The following is an 18798-nucleotide window of genomic DNA, read 5'->3' as shown; positions in this document are numbered from 1 at the left end:
CTGGGTCAATCCACCGGAAACAGGAACTCTTATGATCGCGTATGATCCTCATCTGCTGTTGTTCAGGTTATGTTTAATTATTATTCACAATGCTCGCTTTGTGACTTACACAATTAGTTATTTATTTAAATGAGGTGTATGTATAATTTCTGAACACCCTCCAGACTGAAGTGATAATTGCTGTGGTGAGATGTGTTCATCAGTGTTTCTGTAATATTTAATAACTGACATGTTTTCAGATCTGAAGTCTGATTATTAACCATGTTTTCAGATCTGAAGTCTGATTATTAACCATGTTTTCAGATCTGAAGTCTGATTATTAACCATGTTTTCAGATCTGAAGTCTGATTATTAAGCATGTCGGGGAGTTTTTATTTCGTGATGGTGGGTCATCATGATAACCCGGTGTTTGAGATGGAGTTTCTCCCTGCTGGAAAGACTGAATCCAAGGTGATATATATATAGATATATATTAATAATGATGTTGATGACAGCTCCAGTAATGATCTGCTCGTGCAGGATGACCACAGACATCTGAACCAGTTCATCGCTCATGCTGCTCTGGATCTGCTGGATGAGAACATGTGGCAGTCCAACAACATGTACCTGAAGACTGTGGACAAATTCAATGAATGGTTTGTGTCTGCCTTTGTGTCAGCTGCTCATATCCTCATCAAACACTGCTCTGCAGGACATATGCATTATATATGTGACCCTGGACCATAAAACCAGGCATAGGGGTCCATTTTTAGAAATTGAGATTTATACATCATCTGAAAGCTGAATAAATAATCTCTCCATTGATGTATGGTTTGTTATGATAGGACAATATTTGTCTGAGATACAACTAGTTTAAAATCTGGAATCTGAGGGAGCAAAAAAATCTAAATATTGAGAAAATCTCCTTTAAAGTTGTTCAAATGAAGTTCTTAGCAATGCATATTACTAATCAAAAATGAAGGTTTGATATATTTACAGTAGGAAACTTACAAAATATCTTCATGTAACATGATCTTAATATCCTAATGATTTTTGTCATAAAAGAAAATTTTATAATTTTGACCCATACAATGTATTGTTGACTATTGCTACAAATATACCTGTGTTACTCATGACTGCTTTTGTGCTGCAGGGTCATATGTAGTAAAATAAATCAAGTTTTTATTTTTGTAATTTCCATTTAAATTTTAGTATATATAATAATTTAGCATATTTGATGGTAATGATTTAAATTTTAGATTTTTATAAATTTACATTTTTAATATTTTATATTAATGTTTATGCAAATATGTATTTGATTTTTATTAATTTTTATTTTTAGTTATTTCAGCACATTGTTTTAAACCAGATTGTTAAATTTGTATTATATTTTATTTCAAGTAACAGTTTTAGTTTTAGTTAACTATAATAACTGATTTTTTTTAACACTATAAAGCTTTGGAAATCAGAAAATACAACTTTGCATTTTTTTATAAAAACTTAAAATCATATTTTCAATTAATTTTATTTGCAATTTTGTATAAGAAAGTATCCCAGGTAGTGCATCATAACCATCAGATTTTATTCCAAGGCTGATACATGTTTAGCACAGATAAAAAAAGATTTAAGTTTCAAGTTGAAGAATCAGCCATAATTAAGAGACATATTGCATGTATTATTCCTTAACTTTCCTTGCATACATATGAGATTTATTATGCTCCATGATGTTCGGCAAGAGGACGGAATCAAGAACTTCTTTAATGATGTTTATGAACTATACATCAAGGTAAAATCTGTATTATTCTGTCGTCATATTCCAGTGCCACATGAATGCATTGCATTTGTTTTAAAACATTTTTGTGTTTTACCCAGTTTGCAATGAATCCCTTCTACGAAGCCAACGCACCGATTCGCTCCACAGCTTTTGACAGGAAAGTGCAGTTTCTTGGGAAGAAGCATCTGCTCAGTTGATTTATTTAACTAAATGTACTGTTTTTGCATGCATAAATATACAGGTGTGTTGTTCATGTTTCAGATGTTTATACTCATAATTTCTAGCTAATATGCATATTCTTACCTACTACTGTAAAACAAATGAAGTGTGATTACAGATTATTTTTTAAGTGTGTAAGGAAAAAAAAAGCCTTCACCTAAACCTTTCAAATGCAACATCGATTACATGATGATTTTGTACATTACTGTTGTCCAATAATAACCTTACCTCAAATAAACAATTTCATCAAGTACTGTTCAATACTTCTTTAATTTCAATTTAACAATGTACAATATTGAAATTTTAGTGCTTCTTTTCAAAGTAAGTGCTTAAACGCTTCACCTCATCCATATTTTTTAGCACAAGTACTGTGTATATATTTGGCACTCTCTACATAATTATGTTAATATATATATTAGAAATCAGCCACAGTACGAACGCCTGTCCTGCATAAGTTAATCATAGTTATAGGAAAAGAAAATCACATCAGACACACTGCAAGAAAAAAAATCTGTTTTGTTTTCCAGTAAAAATATGAACATCCTTAAAACAAGAAGCATTTACTTAAGAATCAAACAGCATGTGATAGAATTGTTTTCACAGTGCATTTAATAAGATTTGATTTTTTTTTTACTTAATATGAATCAGAAAAATAAATTCAAAATGTTAGGTCTAAGTTTTTTTTTTATCCTAAACAGCTGTGATTCTCAAGTAAACTTCTTTTGTTTTAAGGGCATTTAGATATTTTAATGGAAAACAAGGTGCATTTGCTCTTCACCATTTGACTGCCATGCAAGACAAAATGATATCCGTCTATCTATGCAATAACCTGCTCAAATCCCATATGACATATATATATATACATCTTAATGCACAGAATCATTCAAATTCAGGCAGTTCAGTTCAGATACAAGAGCATCACCCAATGAAAGCAACCCAGTGTTTACGAGTAAGTGCATATATCCCAGTATGTGCATGTTCAAATATAATGCAGACGCTTCACTCAAGGACCATTAAATAGCTAATGGAGGTAAATCTCGTCTGTTAACAGCATGCTGTGCTGCTGCGCGGCTTTCTATGCAGGTTAACAGTGTCTGTTGGAATCAAATGCTCATTTCGATCCTCCAAAGCCAGAACTCTTCTGACGGCTTCCTCGAATGCAACCGCGACATTAGTCGCATCTTTAGCACTGGTTTCGAAATACGGGTATCCTCCGCTTTCCCTGCACCACTCTTGAGCTTCCTCGCTGCTTACCTGCCTGTCTGTCACATCCACCTTGTTTCCCAGAACCACGAACGGGAAGCTGTCTGGCTCCTTGACGTCGGCGTAGAAGATGAACTCTTTCTTCCAGTTGTTGAGGTTGAGGAAGCTCTGGCTGTCGTCCACGCTGAAGGTCAGCAGGCAGCAGTCGGAGCCGCGGTAGAAGGGCGTCCGCAGGCTGCGGAATCTCTCCTGACCCGCCGTGTCCCAGATCTGCAGCGTGACCGTGCGGCCGTCCACCTCCAGGTCTTTATTGAGGAACTCCACGCCGATGGTGTGAAAGAGATGGGTGTCAAACTTGTTAGTGACGTAGCGGTTCATGAGCGAGCTCTTTCCCACTCCACCGTCTCCCAGGAGAATGACTTTAAAAAGGGATGATTTGGATGACATGGTGTTTGTAGTCGTCGTCCTGTGAACCTGTGAAGTTTAGGGACATTTTTAAGACTCAAATAAGTCATATGATTATATATATATATATTAATCAAGGATGCATTAAATTGATCAAAAGTTACAGTAAAAGACATTTATAATGTTACAAAAGATTTCTATTTAAAATAAATGCTTTTCTATTCTTTTAAACTTTATATTCATCTGAATTTCTGAAAATACAGCTTTGATAACAAATAAATTACAGTTTACAATGGATACAACAGAATAGATTTAGATTAAATTCCAATAATATTACACAATTTTTACTATTTTGAGCAAAAATATGCAGGTGAGCAGAAGAGACTTGTTTAAAAAATATATATATAAAAAAAAAATCCTCAAATTTTGACTGGTACTGTTTATTATTTATAACACCCGTAACCGTGTTTGATCATTTCTGATATACTTACATACATGCGGCTCTTAAGACGGTACAAAAAGCCAAACGTAGTAGTTGTAGGTACAGAGGTGTTTATAAAACACTATTTGAACTCATTTGAGCTGTTTAATTTCTGTAAATCAGTTTGTTTGTCTGTGTAAATAAATGGATTCAGAAATAAAATTAATTAAAAAAAAATTGTCATTTTGAGCTTTTGCATTATTCATTGCAATATTTGGTAAAACTAGGGAGAAATTAGCTTACCTTTACTGCCTCAAATAACTCATCGTTCAAAACCTAGAATAAAAAAAATTGCAAAATTATAAATATTATCCCAACATACTATACCAGTCATATTATATTAATTATACCAGTTAAATTAATATCCACGCAATAGACTTACAGAGACTTCTCACAATAGAGAGAATATTGTAGTGTTGATTGCAGAAATCAGTCAATTATTTACAGTTATTCATGCTGAAACATTCACATATGAGCATATTACATCAGTTATTATTATTATTATTCATGTTTGTTTCTATATGCAGTATAATGACTGTGTGTTTTTTTATTTTCACAAAAAGCAGAAATAAAGCCATTAAAAGTATAAAAATGATGCTTAAAAATATGTTTAAACATCCAATAACTGATTATAATTTCTAATGATTTTATTTCTGTTATCTATGTTTAAACACACTTTTTTTGGTGAAAATAATAACTGATGTAATTTTTATTTAGCTTAATTTGTGTTTTTGTAAAAGTAAACACTACATTATCACTGTACTGCGACAACAGAAACATCTTGGTTGTAAAATACAATATAGGTCAGCCTTTTACAACAGCCTGCTGGGCCCAGTAATGCTGGACATGAGGAGATGTTATAGCACTAATGAAGGCATGAGTAGCGTCCACTGAGACTCACAGTAGTTTTCTCTCAGCTGCTGGCGGTCAGTCGGTCATGTGCTCCTGTCTGTCCTGCATCACATGCAACAGTGTGCATCACAATTCAGGAAAAATGCAACACGAGTTTAAACACAACCCAGATAATAACTTCATTATAATTAATTACACAAGCCTGCTGGAGGAAACACTGCACAGACCTGCGGGGCTGATCAATGCGGTTGACAGGCAAGCTTTATTTTTGCATGGAAATGAATGAGAGTCAATTTGACCCGCAAGACTACATTAATCTCCAACACAACAGCAGGGTTAAATGACCTGATTCAGAAATTAACTCAAATGTTTCAAAAATGTGGAAATAATGCTGGGAACATCTTGTCATCTTATGACGTATGAATGTGGCTGAAACCGCTTGTGTGGCAGATATTTCAAATATTTATTATATAGCATCAAATACTTGATTCTGATTGGCCAATCCATGCATATATCATATAGCATAATATTATTTAGAAATCCTTATATAGATATAAAACACATTTTATTACTATATTATTATATATTGCTTAAAGAAAGTATAGTGTATATACAGTAATACAACAAATAGTGTCAAGTATCAATATAATAATGTATTTATTAATAATAATATAATTATGATTGATTTTAAACACATTATGGTAACGATAGTTTGAATCCGGATGTATTAATGACTATTAATCACTAATATATCACTTAAATGAGAGTTAAATATGAGCCGGATATGTTTTGATGATATTCGCTATTCATTTATTTACAAAACGACACGAGAAGCGATTAACAAACCAAACGAGGACATTTATAATGATGAAACCCCACAAAACTCATAAATAAATAATGAATCAAACTCATAAATAAGTGATAAATCAAACTGATAAATGATTGAGTTGTTGAACTCGAGACTAAATCAGAAGGAAATAAACAGCTCTGTGTGTGTAATGCTGCTATCTGGAGCTTTAAAACAGCTGATTTAACTCATATTTGACTCGGTCTCACCTGTAGCTCTCTCTGAGCACATCGAGCTTCAATAGCCAGACATCTTGAGTCGATCAGAAGAAACAAAACAAGCAATAAAGCGAAACAAGACGAGTTTCAGACTCTTCCTCTGATCTCTGATGGGGCCACACTCCTGCAATCCTATTGGCTGATGAGTGTCACGTGACCCCGCTGGCTGAGAGTCGATCACGTGATGTGTTGCTGCATCAACAGAAGAGTTCAGGAGCCGGTTGAATAAACAGTTTAGTCTTAAAGTCATCTTTTTTTTTTTCTTCAAGACTGGTCATAACTTTTCTAATTCAAGCAACTGCTAGTTGGTCAAACTAGTTCTTAAGACACAGTCTGAACATGCAGCAGCTGGCCCCGGGTCCTAAAGTTGATTCACATTTATACTGGCTCTGAGTTACACAGATATCTGTGATTTGTAGGGAAAAATATAGCCTATAGATTTGATTTGTTTTTTTCTTGAGTGGAAAGTTAAATTTAGACGCTTTGAGGTAAGATAAAAGAATATCGAACACCTTAAAGGGATTTTGGTCAAACGAATCCCTCAGAATTGGGACAAAAGGCTGCTGTGATTATGTACATAATGTTATGTAATAATTCTATGAATTAAAAGCACATTTCAAACTTGCTCATTATTCATCATAGCCTATATGCCTTTTATTTCTATTATTAAATATCTTAAATTAAAAATATAGGCCTGTATATAATTCATAGTGTAATTTAGATGTATCAGCTAAATTATTAAAGTGCATTTCCGAATATTTATTTTAGTATTTGACATTACTGAAACCCTTTTCAGATAAATAAATCCTCCACCTGAGAAACATTTGAATGCTGAGCAAATATTTTTAAATAATTTTTAGTCATGCTGTAATGAAGCCCTTTACATTTATATTTACATTTAGTCAGTTAGCAGATGCTTTTATCCAAAGTGACTTACAAACGAGGACAATAGAAGCAATCAAAACCAACAAAAGAGCAATGATTTGCAAGCCATATAACAAGTCTCAGTTAGCTTAATGCAGTACACGTAGAAATTATTATTATTTTTAATTATGTAATAAAATAATAAAAAAGAAAATAAAAAAAAGAATAGATCAAGCACTCTTAGAAGAAAAGGTTCTATATAGAACCTTAAAAGGTTCTATCAGGCGCTACATATTTGGAACCCCTAAAAGGTTATATACAGAACCCTTTAGGGGTTCCCATCATGGGAACATTCTTTTGGATTTAATTTTTGTTTTAATTCAATATTAAGGCTTAAACAGCTCATTTAACTAATTTATCACATGAAATATCCATAAGCATAACACATCAAGGTTTTGTGTGATCATTTAAGACATTTTTATTAGCATTTACTGTGCAATATAAAACACAGCAATGATGCTCCGGTACGTCTTCCTGATGGTAGGAGCTGGAAGAGACTGGGAGGGATGGGTGGAGTCCTTCACGATGCTGAAGGGTCCAGGATGGAGGGGAGAGGGGCACCGATGATCTTCGCAGCTGTGTTCACGGTCCGCTGGAGGGTCTTGCGGTCAGCAGCACTGCAGTTCCCGTACCAGACAGTGATGCAGCTGGTCAGCACACTCTCAATGGTGCCTCTGTAGAATGTGGTGAGGATGGGTGGAGGGAGACTTGCTCTTTTCAGCCGGCGGAGAAAGTGTAGGCGCTGTTGTGCCTTATTGGAGAGTGACATGGTGTTGGTGGTCCAGGTGAGATCCTCTGTGATGTGCACGCCCAGGAATTTAGTGCTGCTGACTCTCTCCACAGTCGAGCTGTCGATGGTCAGTGTGGGGGTCAGGGTCACATTGAGGGACAGATTGTTTGTGCCACACCATTCAGCCAGCTGTGCCACTTCCTCTCTGTAGTGCGTTTCATCGTTTGGACGGCTCTACGGACGATGCAATTTCCTCCACCCTCCACCTGGCTCTTACCCACCTAGAAAATAAAGACTCCTTGTTCTTTGACTTCAGCTCGGCATTCAACACAATAATCCACAACAGCTCATAAATAACCTAAACCTGCTGGGCCTTAACAATTCCCTTTGTAACTGGATCCTGGACTTTCTAATCCCCTCCACTTTACTCTCCCATCCAACATGTCAGTCACAAATATATGTTGATTGCTAAGAAAACCCCCCAAAAAACAACAACAACTGAATGGAATGTTAACTTACAGTTAACTTGCAAAAAATTATTATTATTATTATTTTAAAATAAATACATAAGTTGGAATGTGAAAAGTCTGTCATCAAATAATACTGGTATATTAAGCATTCTAATGTGGTTGTCCTTTACATGTCCGAGTATAAAAGTTACTTGCCCAGAGATAAAAAAATTTTTTAATTGAGTTATAAATATAATTATTTATTGTAGCTATACAAAACACATTTAGTTTATTTAGTTAGATTTTTCGTTTTAAATAAAATAATGAAAAAAAAAAATAAAGTTTGATAATACTGATGTATTTTAAAATAAAAAGGGAGTATTAATTACAAATACAATTATTTTATATTAAACTAAAAAATAAAATGCTTATATATATTTTTTTATGTATATTCATTTTCAAACTTAAATTAATTTTTTTTTTTTAATTAGAGTTCAATTTAATCAGACAATTACTATAATAAGACATTTGGGCTGTTACCAAATTAATGAAATCAGTATCAACAAAATTCATCTTTGCAATGTTGAGGAAACACAGAAGCTGCATCTGAAGTGGAATAGATGTATTTACTCACTGTTAATGCAGCTCTGAAGGACATGGGATGCTTTAATCTGCAGTTACAAATTAATAAATAATGTTTTGATTCATAAAACGATGAAAACTGATATTTGAAATTATTTTAAAAATGTAAAAATACTGTATATGTGAAATTAAAACCACCAGTAGGTGGCATCAAGTCACTGTTAATAAGTGAATCATTGCGATTGAACAACATGATGGTGTTTCGTTCCTGAATGAATCAATCAATCAACCGTTTAAATGATTCATTCAGGAACGAAACACCATCATGTTGCTCAGAGATGCAGAACAGTGCTGTGGCTGTGTTTGGAGTTATTTTTGTTGTTGAAATAGTGCAAAAACACTAAATATGTTGTCTAAAAATGTAAGTCTCTTAATGTTAAATTCTTGTTTATTGAACTGTTCACATTTGTAATCATGATGGGTTTTAGAGCAAAAAAAAAAAAAAAAATGGCGCTCGATCTCCGTGTGAAACTATATGAAATTATATATATATATATATACATTTTCTTCTCCCATATCTTGAATTTTCTGATCATTCTTCATGCATTGTAATACTGAATCATGCAGTCGTGAGCTAATATATGCGTGCACTCTGTGTGTTTTGATTCTTGCAATACACTCCATAAAACAACAATTACGAAATTATCTCAAACGATATATATCGCACACCCCTATAACAATGGCTATATCATAAATAAAGGCTATTTATTGTTATTATTGTTTTTGGTATTGACTTTTTTTTAAGTTACTTGTCCGATTGGGAAAGTACATTTCTCTTTCACTTGCCTGACCAAAACATTCAGTTCTCCTGGACAGGCGTTAATATCGAGTCCTGCTTTAGGGATTCATGTTAAAAATGACAAACCTCCCGGCGGACAACATTTCTTCTTTTAGCTTCTTGAAATAACCGTGTAACTTTAGGCTGACTAAAATGACCAGGGTTTAGGTAAAAGTAATTAAATAAGCTCAAATGAGTTAATTTTCTCTCTTACCGATGTAACCGTCGTTACTCTGAGAGCTGAGCACATCGTGAACCGCTGAAGTTTAAACAGCGGCGCTCGCGCGATTATAAGTGTTCGCTCTCGCGAGAGTCTCAGACTGAAATGCACCGCTGCAGAGACGGGACTAAACTGATCAGAATTAGAATCTAAATGAAACATGAGATGAAACTAGAACTGTTTGCTGATTAAATAGAAGACTAGCGTGTAGAACCTTTAACTTCTAGTCATTTAGTAAAACTACACTGAAGTTTCCACTGCTGCCAGAAGCTGAGATTGATTTAAACAAGTCAATTACATTCATTTATTCATTTATTAGGGAAACAGAAATAAACAAAATTCAGGACACACTTTTAAACCAATGCATTTCCATGACTTACAAACTAGATATCATACACAAACATTTAACCTTTTGTTACTAAAATCATATAATCACAGTTAATCACAAATATAAAATAAAAAATTCCTTTTTCAGGTTCTGACAAACTTTGACGAGCTTTCAGTGAGTCACAGAGACTTTGTTCTGAGAATCAGATTAGTAAACAACTTTAATCAAGTATTTTCATAGTATTTATATTTCATTCAATTCTACACCGACGATGAAAGCAGATCAATCCAGATCTACAGGTGTAACGTTTACTGATTATTGAACGGTAAGATCCTCAGAGGAGAAAAACTATAACAACAGAAGAAAGGAAAGAGTGTGTCAGTGAATGTGGTTGTGAATGTGTGTAGATGTGTGTTAGTTACAGGATCAGAGAATGACACTGTTCCTCTGTCATAGTTCAGATACACTCTCACACGCTCAAGCTTCTGTTTGACAGGGAAACCAAACGCTTCAGGCAATCCGTACACCACACTCCAGACATCAGTGTTGAAGAAAACACGTCCCTTTCTTTGGTTTGATGCTTTAGTTACTCCAAGACTCCAGCCTGAACTCTCTTTAACCTCCACATCCCAGCAGTGTACTCCTGAGTTAAAACCCTCTGAACCCAGAACACATGGATAAGAGTCAAATCTCTCTGGATTATCAGGAAGAGGTTGTTTGTTCTCGCTCCGTCTCACACTGGTCAGATCATCAGACAGGACGAGACGTGGCTCTGCAGTGTTTGGATCCAGAATCACAGGAGCTGATGAGACACAATCAACAGCTGCTTTTATTCTGATGTTCATATAATGATCAAGAGTGAACCATACACAGATTATTATGAATTATGACATTCATCCTATCGATCAAACACATCAGACATTTTCCTCTGATCACTGTCAGTTAGAGCTGCACAATTAATCGTTAAAAGATTCAAACACCCACACAATCTATTTTCTAAATCTCAATGATTCGCCCGTGTTTATTAAACCTTTGAAAAAATCATCCTGGAACATTAAAATCTGTTTTGCTGCTGACACAGAGAGAGCAGTTATCATGTTTAGGTAAGAAACAGCTTCACAAACAGTCTTACAATTCATATTATCACAGAAATACTGGGATAAACGCTTATAGCTCGGATATAAACACTGATGTCTATGATTGATCAAAACAGAGCAAATCACCTTCTTAAAGTAACTGGTGCTTCAAATAAGGTTTGTGTTGATTACAGTGTTTCTCCAGTAGATGACCACAAGTGACTGTTATAAAGTGTATCTGTCATTGAATCATTCATTCATCAGCCCTAAAAAACACTGATTCATCCATTAATGAAACAAGTATTCATGAGCGAGTCATTCAAACCACTTTTCATCATTTTAATATTAAAAATCAGTTCATTAAATATATAAGATATTACAATGTTTAATAATTCTTTCAAATTAATTAAACACTGTTAAATAGATTGCAGCAATTAATGTTTTGTCACAAATGATTTTGTTTTGTTCTGAATTGTGAGATAATCGTGATCTCTATTTGAGACGACCAGGGACTGAAATGATCTTTTCACTCACCACCAAGTTACCGGCCATTCATAACTTCTACTAGCCAAAAACATTACATTACATTACATTACAAGTCATTTTGTGTCAGTACTAAGGGTGTGCAATATTGACAAAAAATAATATCTCAATATTTTCTGTGATTTTATCGATGAAGATAATTAGACAATATTTTGCTGAGTGTGTTATTGTGCTGATAAGGACTGATATGGACAGCTGACTCCTACAGTTTTTGATATTCTTCATATTCTGTGTGGTCAGTTCACAGAAGTGATAGAAATTAATATTTTCCAATAAGTTTAAATTGATTTGAACCTTTTATGGACATTTTTACCTTTATAACGCCATTTTTTCTAAAAGTGTGCATCACCTTTTGAGTCAAATTCTTACATTTAATCAATCAATTATAATAATAAAATGCATTTAGGCTGTTACTAAACAAATGAAATCAGTTTCAATAACATTCATGTTTGCAGCAGTTTATGGCATTTAGATGTATTTACATGTTAATGCAGTTTAGAGGGACATGCTTTAACCTGCAGTTACAAATGCATAAATAATGTTTTGATATTTTAAACATGAAATGTTGAAAACTGATATTTGAAATTATTTAAAAAATGAAAAGGTATTTTAAATGTAAAATTAAAAGTCACTGTTAATAAGTGAGTGAACCGAATCATTTAAAAGCTTGATTCATTCAGGAACGAAACACCATCATGTTGCTCAGAGACACAGAACAGTGCTGTGGCTGTGTTTGGAGTTAAATAAGAGCAAAAACAGCCAATATGTTGTCTAAAACATAAGTCTCTCTTAATATGAACTTATTGTTTATTAAACTGTTGTATAAAACTAATATCACATTTTTAACCGTGCTGATTTTTTAAGAAAAAAACGGCACTCTTCGTGTGATATTAACTATATGAATGTATATAAATATATCCATTTTCTGCCCCCTTATTTTGAATTATGTGATCATTCCTAATGCATATTAATAGACCGTGAAAGAACTCACTCTAAATGCGCACTAGTTAGTCTACATAGTCCTGTATGAGTGCTCTCTGTAGGTGTGTTTTATTTGGTTTTTGTAACATACTCGATAATGTCATGATGTCTCACGAGTTGAGTTTTGCACAGATTTGGCTTGCATGAATTTCCCCTAGAAATGAATGAGTGAACATAACTAACAGTCAAATTGTCTAGTGATTTGACAGCGTTACCCGCCTCATCTGATTTTTACCCGTGTGTTGGCGGGTGTTCATTTCAAACCCTGGAGACAACAACAAAAAACATGTTTCCCAATTTATCCAGAATCATGCAGCTCTACTCTGTGTTGTTACAGTAAATATATCAAATTTTAGATTTAATAATGAATCAAACTGAAGTGAGATCTGCTGTATCACTGTAACTGTGAATATCATGTGGAGCAAAGTTGTTCTTCTCTTGTTTACGGCTCATTTTGGTGTAGTAGCTCATCTGGTTATTCACACATAATGCTGAAATCTGTAAATATTCCCTCATGCATCATTTCCAGTGTATGTGTAACAGCACAGATCTTCTCCAGACTCACTGTTTTGGACAATCCCCTGCATCTTCTTCCAGACTCTGAAGGGCAGGTTGCCCAAGTATCGTGACACATGAATCAAAGCTCCAGATGACGTCTGTGGATCCGGCTGGGAGATCTGGATTCTGGAAGAACATTCAGGATCAGAACTGCAGTGGCTTTAGCTTCAGAAGCAGAGAGACCAGAGACACCAGCAGATCACTTACCTTTCCATCGTGACTGGAAACTCCTGCAGAACAAATACAACATTTATCATCGAGAACTCAATCAATCATCAATCAATCAATCAACGGATGAACTGAAATCAGACCTTTAGAAAGCAGACGTCATTGGCTTTCATCATCTCCTCCGTGTCTTTGATTGTGTGTGAAAGAGCTGAGATGTGTCTGTTCATCTCCTCCAGCTTCTCCTTCATCATCTGCTTCTTCTGCGCCTCTTCCTCTCTCAGTGCAGTGATTGTAGCTTCTTCTTCATCTCTGAGAAACTGATGAAGCTTCTCAAACTGCTGTTTAATCTGACGCTCTGTGTGCTCAGCTTGAGACTGAAATCAAATCACATTCAGTTCAATCATCTCAATCAACACACATCAACACATCACATCATTCAGATCCAAGAGAAACTCAGACACCAGACATATAACAGACCCAGAAGCAGATCGCTGCTCGTCATTTACAACAATAATAACCTGGAATCCATTATATTAAATATAATAAATCATAATTGTGTATCGTGATACACCTGTACTGAAAATCACTCTTGTTTCTGTTTCCTGACCTTGATGTGTTGAACTGTTTTCTCAAACTCTTCTTTCATGTTTTCTCTCTTTTTAAGTTTCTCCTGTAAGGACTTCAGTGCTGTATTGAGCTCCTCCTAGAATTGAACAAAATACAAATATATAAAACAGTAGATTACAGTGAAAAGATGAAAATTCAGTGTTGTGAGACTAAATTAATTCAGACTTCAAATTAAAACCTAACATGAAGCAAAGGTAACCTGTGAAAATACAAAATACTCTTAAATCAAACTTTTTAACAACATGATATCTTACCCAGTAACTACACTTTAATATGACACTATTTACTTTACACACACACACGCACACACACACACACACACACACACACACACACACAAACAAACAAGAAAACAGAAGAAACCAGTATGGGGGCAAATACTTTTTCCACAGTAAAGTTAAATAAAGTAAATAAAGTTGAGCAAAATGACAGGGAGATATACCTACCTTATATGATGGAACAACTTCACTGATGGGTCTAAATGTGTGATTGATGTGTTTTAGTGAATCTCTGCACACTACACACACAGGCAGTTTGTCCTCCAGACAGAAGAGTTTGAGTTTCTCTCTGTGTAAACTGCAGATCTCCTCAGATCCTGATGAATGGCTCTCATTTCTCTCCTTCAGGAACGACTCACACAAGTTTTTTAATGCTAGATTTACTGGAGGATTAGACTTTGAGGATCTTCTCCTGCAGACAGGACACTCCTGAGTTTTCTTGGTTCTCCAGAACTGTTGAAGACACTCTTTACAGACACTGTGACTACATGATAAAATAACAGGAGCGTTGAAGATGTCACAGCACACGGGACAATTATAGTCATGTTCAGCTGATGAAGCCATTTTCACTGTTTGAGCTCCAGAAATCTAAACTTTACTTTCACTTTCTGACCGACGGCTTCAAACATGAATAACCACGAGAATCACAAAGATCTGCTGTCTGTTCAGAAACAAATGTCTTCAATGTTGTTCTCTGCGTTGTTCACTGATGGCTGATTCTTTGCTGCTTTTGTCAAAGAGAAGAAAATCAGTTTGACAGAAAGGAGAGATAACAAGTCAGTCTCTTCCTGGTTAATGCTGTAACAGGGTGGAGTTTCTGATGAACTTTGAGTGTTTAACCCTTTAACTTTATCCCTGAAAGAGCAGATTCATTTTTTAAACATTATTTAAAATTCTTATTATTGGACGCATAAAAATAACCTCAAGCTGTTTTTGTAAAAAGTTGTGCTTTTATCTAAATGATATAAATAAAATTTTACTATACTGTTGAGAGGTCTGTTGATGGTAAAACTTGCTTTTCATGTGTAGCACTGTTTCACTGCCTTTATTAATAATAAACATACCTGCGATATTGTTAGTAGGTCTTAGATATGTTTCATAATTATCAGTGTCCACATAAAATAAAATTTACTCAAAAGGAACGTTTAGAGATAAATAGTACATGCTGTATTTGGTATATGCTGGTCAGATTGGCTGAGGACACGACGGTGATAGGCCTGATCTCTGACAGATCACTACAGAGAGGAGGTGAGCACGCTGACTAAATGGTGTCAGGAGAACCACCTCTCACTCAACATCGACCAGACCAAGGAGCTGGTGGTGGATTTCAGGAGACAGAGCAGAGAACACACACACATCACCATCGACCAGACACCTGTGGAGCAGATAAACAGCTTTACGTTCCTCTGCGTTCACATCAGTGAGGATCTCACATGGTCCGCTCACACAGACGTAGTCCTGAAGAAGACACATCAACGCTTCTTCTTCCTGAGACGGATGAGGAGGTTTGGAATGAGTCCCAGCATCCTCAGATCATTCTACATCTGCACTGCCTGGTTTGGAAACAGCACTGCTGGCAGCTGCAAAGCTCTGCAAAGGGTCGTGTGAACTGCCCGCCACATTATTGGAGGTGAGCTTCCCTCCCTCCAGGACATCTACTGCAGGCGGTGTATAAGGAAAGCCCGGAGGATCATCAGTAACTCCAGCCTCTGTGTGTATATATATATATATATATATGTGTGTAGATAATGTAGAATGTGTACATACTGTGTATAATGTGTATTGCTAACTGTAAGTATGTCTAATAGTACACTGTGTGTTCTGAGTATATGTATGTGTATATTGCACATTGTCATCTGTGTAAGTCTGTAGGAATGTAATGGTAATGTCTTTATGTAAATAGTTTCTGCACGCTCCCAAGAATTTCACTCACCAAGACACATGTGCTGTGCTGGTGTGACAATAAAAGTGATTTGATTTGATGTAATATCCAGGCCATTTTCAGTCATTTTAATACATATAATTTTTGATAAATTCAGTCAATTTAAGTAAATTCTGTTCATTCAGCAATTAAAAACATTTTACACAACAGGAACATTTTTGTACAACAGAAGTATTGCAAGCTTTTTAAAATATCTTAGTCCATTTATCGTCCATGAATTATTTTGTAGTCATTTTACTCGATACACTGGATGTTCAAACATGAATGTTTCTACTTTTTGATTTGGCTGACATCCGAGTCAATCTACATCAGTCAAGAGTTTGGAACAGTGACATTTTTAATGTTTCTTAAAAGAATGATCTTCTTATAGAAATTAATACTTTTATTTATCAAGGATGCTTTAAATTGATCAAAAGTGATGATAAAGGCATTTATAATGTTACAAAAAGATTTCTATTTCAGATAAATGCTGATATTCTGAACTTTCTATTCATCAAATAAACCTGAAAAAAAATCTATTCAACATAATAATAATAATAATAAATGTGAGTGACCTTTAATGCATTTCCAGAAATAAAGTCTCTCAACATCTGTTGAGTGTCTCTTCTCCTCTTTCCTAAAGCTTCCTCTGTTGCAAAGAGGGAACTGTACGCTGAACACTTTTCAATCATTTTTTTCCTCATGTCAATTAGGGGTTGATGCCCTCCTAGAAACAAACCAACAAACAAACACACAGTATTCAGTACAGTTTTGTTTATTCCATTATTATAAATGATGTACTGATGCTATTGAGAACTGAACTGAGCTGGACAATGACATGACTAATTTCTACAGATCTGCTTATAACAAATTGCTGAGCCATAGGGATAGCATTCATGCTAGCATGTTTTAACATGATTTAATACATTGCTAGCATGATTTAGCATATTGATACCATGATTAGCATGTTGCTAGCATGTCTTATGCCAGTGCTATTCAATTACAAATTCAGTTGGGCCAGATTTTCAAACCAAGAAGGTTAGCTGGGCCAGTTATTTCAGCGGCGAAGCAACTCGTAATGACACATTTTAAAACCAACACAAACAAATTTATTGAATACATGTAAGGTTTATTCATTGTTTCTCTTTTAACTTTGGTCAGTTTGCACATCAAAAGGTGCATAAAAATACAATAAAAGAGTTAACAGTGACATTTTTTGTTTTGAACGAGAGCAGTGACTTTAGGCTTGTTAGTTGTCAATGCAATCCGAAGGCATTGGTGGAGAGTACAGTCAGTCAGGGAGCAGCGATAGTTGCTCTTTATGGAGTTCATGTGTGAACAACTCGACTCACATGTGTATGTTGATCCAAACATACTGAGCATGACGATCGTTACTTTCTTAATGTTAGGGAACTGATGTACGTTGACATCAGTCCAAAACATTGTAGGCCCGTTAGTGCAAAGCTCCTGTGCCATGGTTACAGATGACTGCATGTCAACAAGTTCGAGTGTGAGTTTCCCCTCGTCAATGGAAGGAACCACTTGCTTTGCTCTGGCGGATAAGTCCCCTTCTAATGCAACAGTGAACGGGTCTCTGACAAAAACGGCCACCTCTGAGGACAGAACAAGTCCATCCAATCGACCAGCAAAGTTCATTTTCAGCCTCGCAATGAAATCTGTCATCACATCCGTGATTTGTGCGGGGGATGAGATGAATTTGCGGAGTGTCGGAAAATGCAGCATTCGGCCTGTGCTCAAATCAGTTGCGAAAAGGTCCAGTTTAACTGGGAATGCGCGCATCTGTTCCACAAGGTCGATGACAGTTTTGTCTCTGCCAAATTGAGATCATTCAGGTGTTTGAATATATCGCTCAGAAAGCAGGCATCGGCCATGAAGTTGTCGTCCAGTATCCGACTCGAGTGCGTTTCTGCCTTTTTTTGCTTGCTGCTGAGGAAAGTTATGATCTCCTCTCTGAGACCACAGAAACGCTCCAGTGCTTTGCCTTTGGACAGCCACCTCACGTCATTATGCAAAAGCAGGTCGTGGTGCTCAGCAGACATTTCTGACAGCAGCATGCAGATCAAGCGGTTTTGGAGGCTTGATGTAGAGCGAATAAAATTAATTGTAGCCATCATGTTGTCCATTGTCGTTTTGAGCGCCCCGCCTAGTTTTGCGCACAACACTGCCTGATGCACAATGCTCTGGAAAATTGGTGTGGAAAGTCTGGTGTTTCTCAACGTGGTGCCTCCGCACATTGTAATCTTTAAGTACTGCAATGCACTCATTACAAATGAAACACATCGGTTTGGCGTTTGGATGTGGCGGTAAAATAAACAAGTATTTGTCAGTCCAGGCAGGGTTAAACTGACGGTTTTCATTGGCAATTTTACTTTAAGTGTTGAGAAAGACATATTGATAGTAGTCTAGGCTACTACCGGCACGCTCTGCATTGTTTGCATGTTGCTAGGCTAGGTGGTCTGTACTACTGTATGAATTTACGTAGGGATGTGCGTTTTTGGCAGGACCACGGGCTGGGCCATTTGGAGGTTGCTTCCGGGCCGCCAATTGAATAGCCCTGCTTTAGGGATTCATGTTAA

General features: G+C 35.7%; 3 protein-coding genes across 11 annotated transcripts; 1 reads left to right on the top strand and 2 right to left on the bottom strand.

Moving 5' to 3' along the window:
- The first annotated feature begins 7 nt into the window (after positions 1 to 7).
- Positions 8 to 2223, top strand: LOC306875898 (trafficking protein particle complex subunit 2). 3 transcript variants are annotated; one of them, XM_079426692.1, is made up of 5 exons: positions 8 to 185; positions 336 to 450; positions 520 to 664; positions 1680 to 1765; positions 1852 to 2220. In XM_079426692.1, exons 2-5 carry the CDS (start codon positions 358 to 360, stop codon positions 1948 to 1950), a joined length of 423 nt encoding a protein of 140 aa, XP_079282818.1. In that variant the 5' UTR covers positions 8 to 185; positions 336 to 357; the 3' UTR covers positions 1951 to 2220. The 3 variants fall into 3 exon arrangements, with proteins under 3 accessions (XP_079282818.1, XP_079282819.1, XP_079282820.1); XM_079426693.1 differs by having other exon boundaries at positions 13 to 66; XM_079426694.1 differs by lacking the exon at positions 8 to 185 and adding an exon at positions 240 to 278 and having other exon boundaries at positions 344 to 450; positions 1852 to 2223.
- On the bottom strand, positions 1927 to 6121 carry LOC306875895 (ras-related protein Rab-9A). Of its 7 annotated transcripts, none has more exons than XM_079426684.1 (6): positions 5970 to 6110; positions 5110 to 5173; positions 4963 to 5015; positions 4305 to 4337; positions 4072 to 4193; positions 2231 to 3649 (listed from the first exon to the last, which is right to left on the bottom strand). In XM_079426684.1, exons 5-6 carry the CDS (start codon positions 4075 to 4077, stop codon positions 3017 to 3019), a joined length of 639 nt encoding a protein of 212 aa, XP_079282810.1. In that variant the 5' UTR covers positions 4078 to 4193; positions 4305 to 4337; positions 4963 to 5015; positions 5110 to 5173; positions 5970 to 6110; the 3' UTR covers positions 2231 to 3016. The 7 variants fall into 7 exon arrangements, with proteins under 7 accessions (XP_079282812.1, XP_079282813.1, XP_079282814.1 ...); XM_079426685.1 differs by having other exon boundaries at positions 5141 to 5173; XM_079426687.1 differs by lacking the exon at positions 4072 to 4193 and having other exon boundaries at positions 2201 to 3649; positions 5141 to 5173; positions 5970 to 6119.
- A 3896-nt stretch (positions 6122 to 10017) lies between these two features.
- LOC306876185 (nuclear factor 7, brain-like) lies at positions 10018 to 15090 on the bottom strand. Its single transcript, XM_079427179.1, has 6 exons — positions 14449 to 15090; positions 13983 to 14078; positions 13519 to 13749; positions 13415 to 13437; positions 13215 to 13333; positions 10018 to 10851 (listed from the first exon to the last, which is right to left on the bottom strand). The coding sequence occupies exons 1-6, from the start codon at positions 14842 to 14844 to the stop codon at positions 10358 to 10360; spliced, it is 1359 nt and encodes a 452-aa protein (XP_079283305.1). The 5' UTR covers positions 14845 to 15090; the 3' UTR covers positions 10018 to 10357.
- Positions 15091 to 18798: the final 3708 nt, after the last annotated feature.

Source organism: Barbus barbus, assembly GCF_936440315.1.
Source record: "Barbus barbus genome assembly, chromosome: 10".
In the NCBI taxonomy this organism is placed as follows: Eukaryota; Metazoa; Chordata; class Actinopteri; order Cypriniformes; family Cyprinidae; genus Barbus; species Barbus barbus.
This window is presented reverse-complemented; position numbering and strand designations above follow the sequence as displayed.

Coding starts and splice junctions, on each gene's coding strand:
- LOC306876185 (XM_079427179.1), bottom strand. CDS start 14,844: ATGGCTTCATCAGCTGAACATGACTATAATTGTCCCGTGTGCTGTGAC. Junction 14,079..14,448: donor AAGTTGTTCCATCATATAAG/GTAGGTATATCT, acceptor GTTCAATTCTAG/GAGGAGCTCAATACAGCACT. Junction 13,334..13,414: donor TTTCCAGTCACGATGGAAAG/GTAAGTGATCTG, acceptor ATGTTCTTCCAG/AATCCAGATCTCCCAGCCGG.
- LOC306875898 (XM_079426694.1), top strand. CDS start 358: ATGTCGGGGAGTTTTTATTTCGTGATGGTGGGTCATCATGATAACCCG. Junction 451..519: donor CTGGAAAGACTGAATCCAAG/GTGATATATATA, acceptor CTGCTCGTGCAG/GATGACCACAGACATCTGAA. Junction 1,766..1,851: donor TTTATGAACTATACATCAAG/GTAAAATCTGTA, acceptor TGTTTTACCCAG/TTTGCAATGAATCCCTTCTA.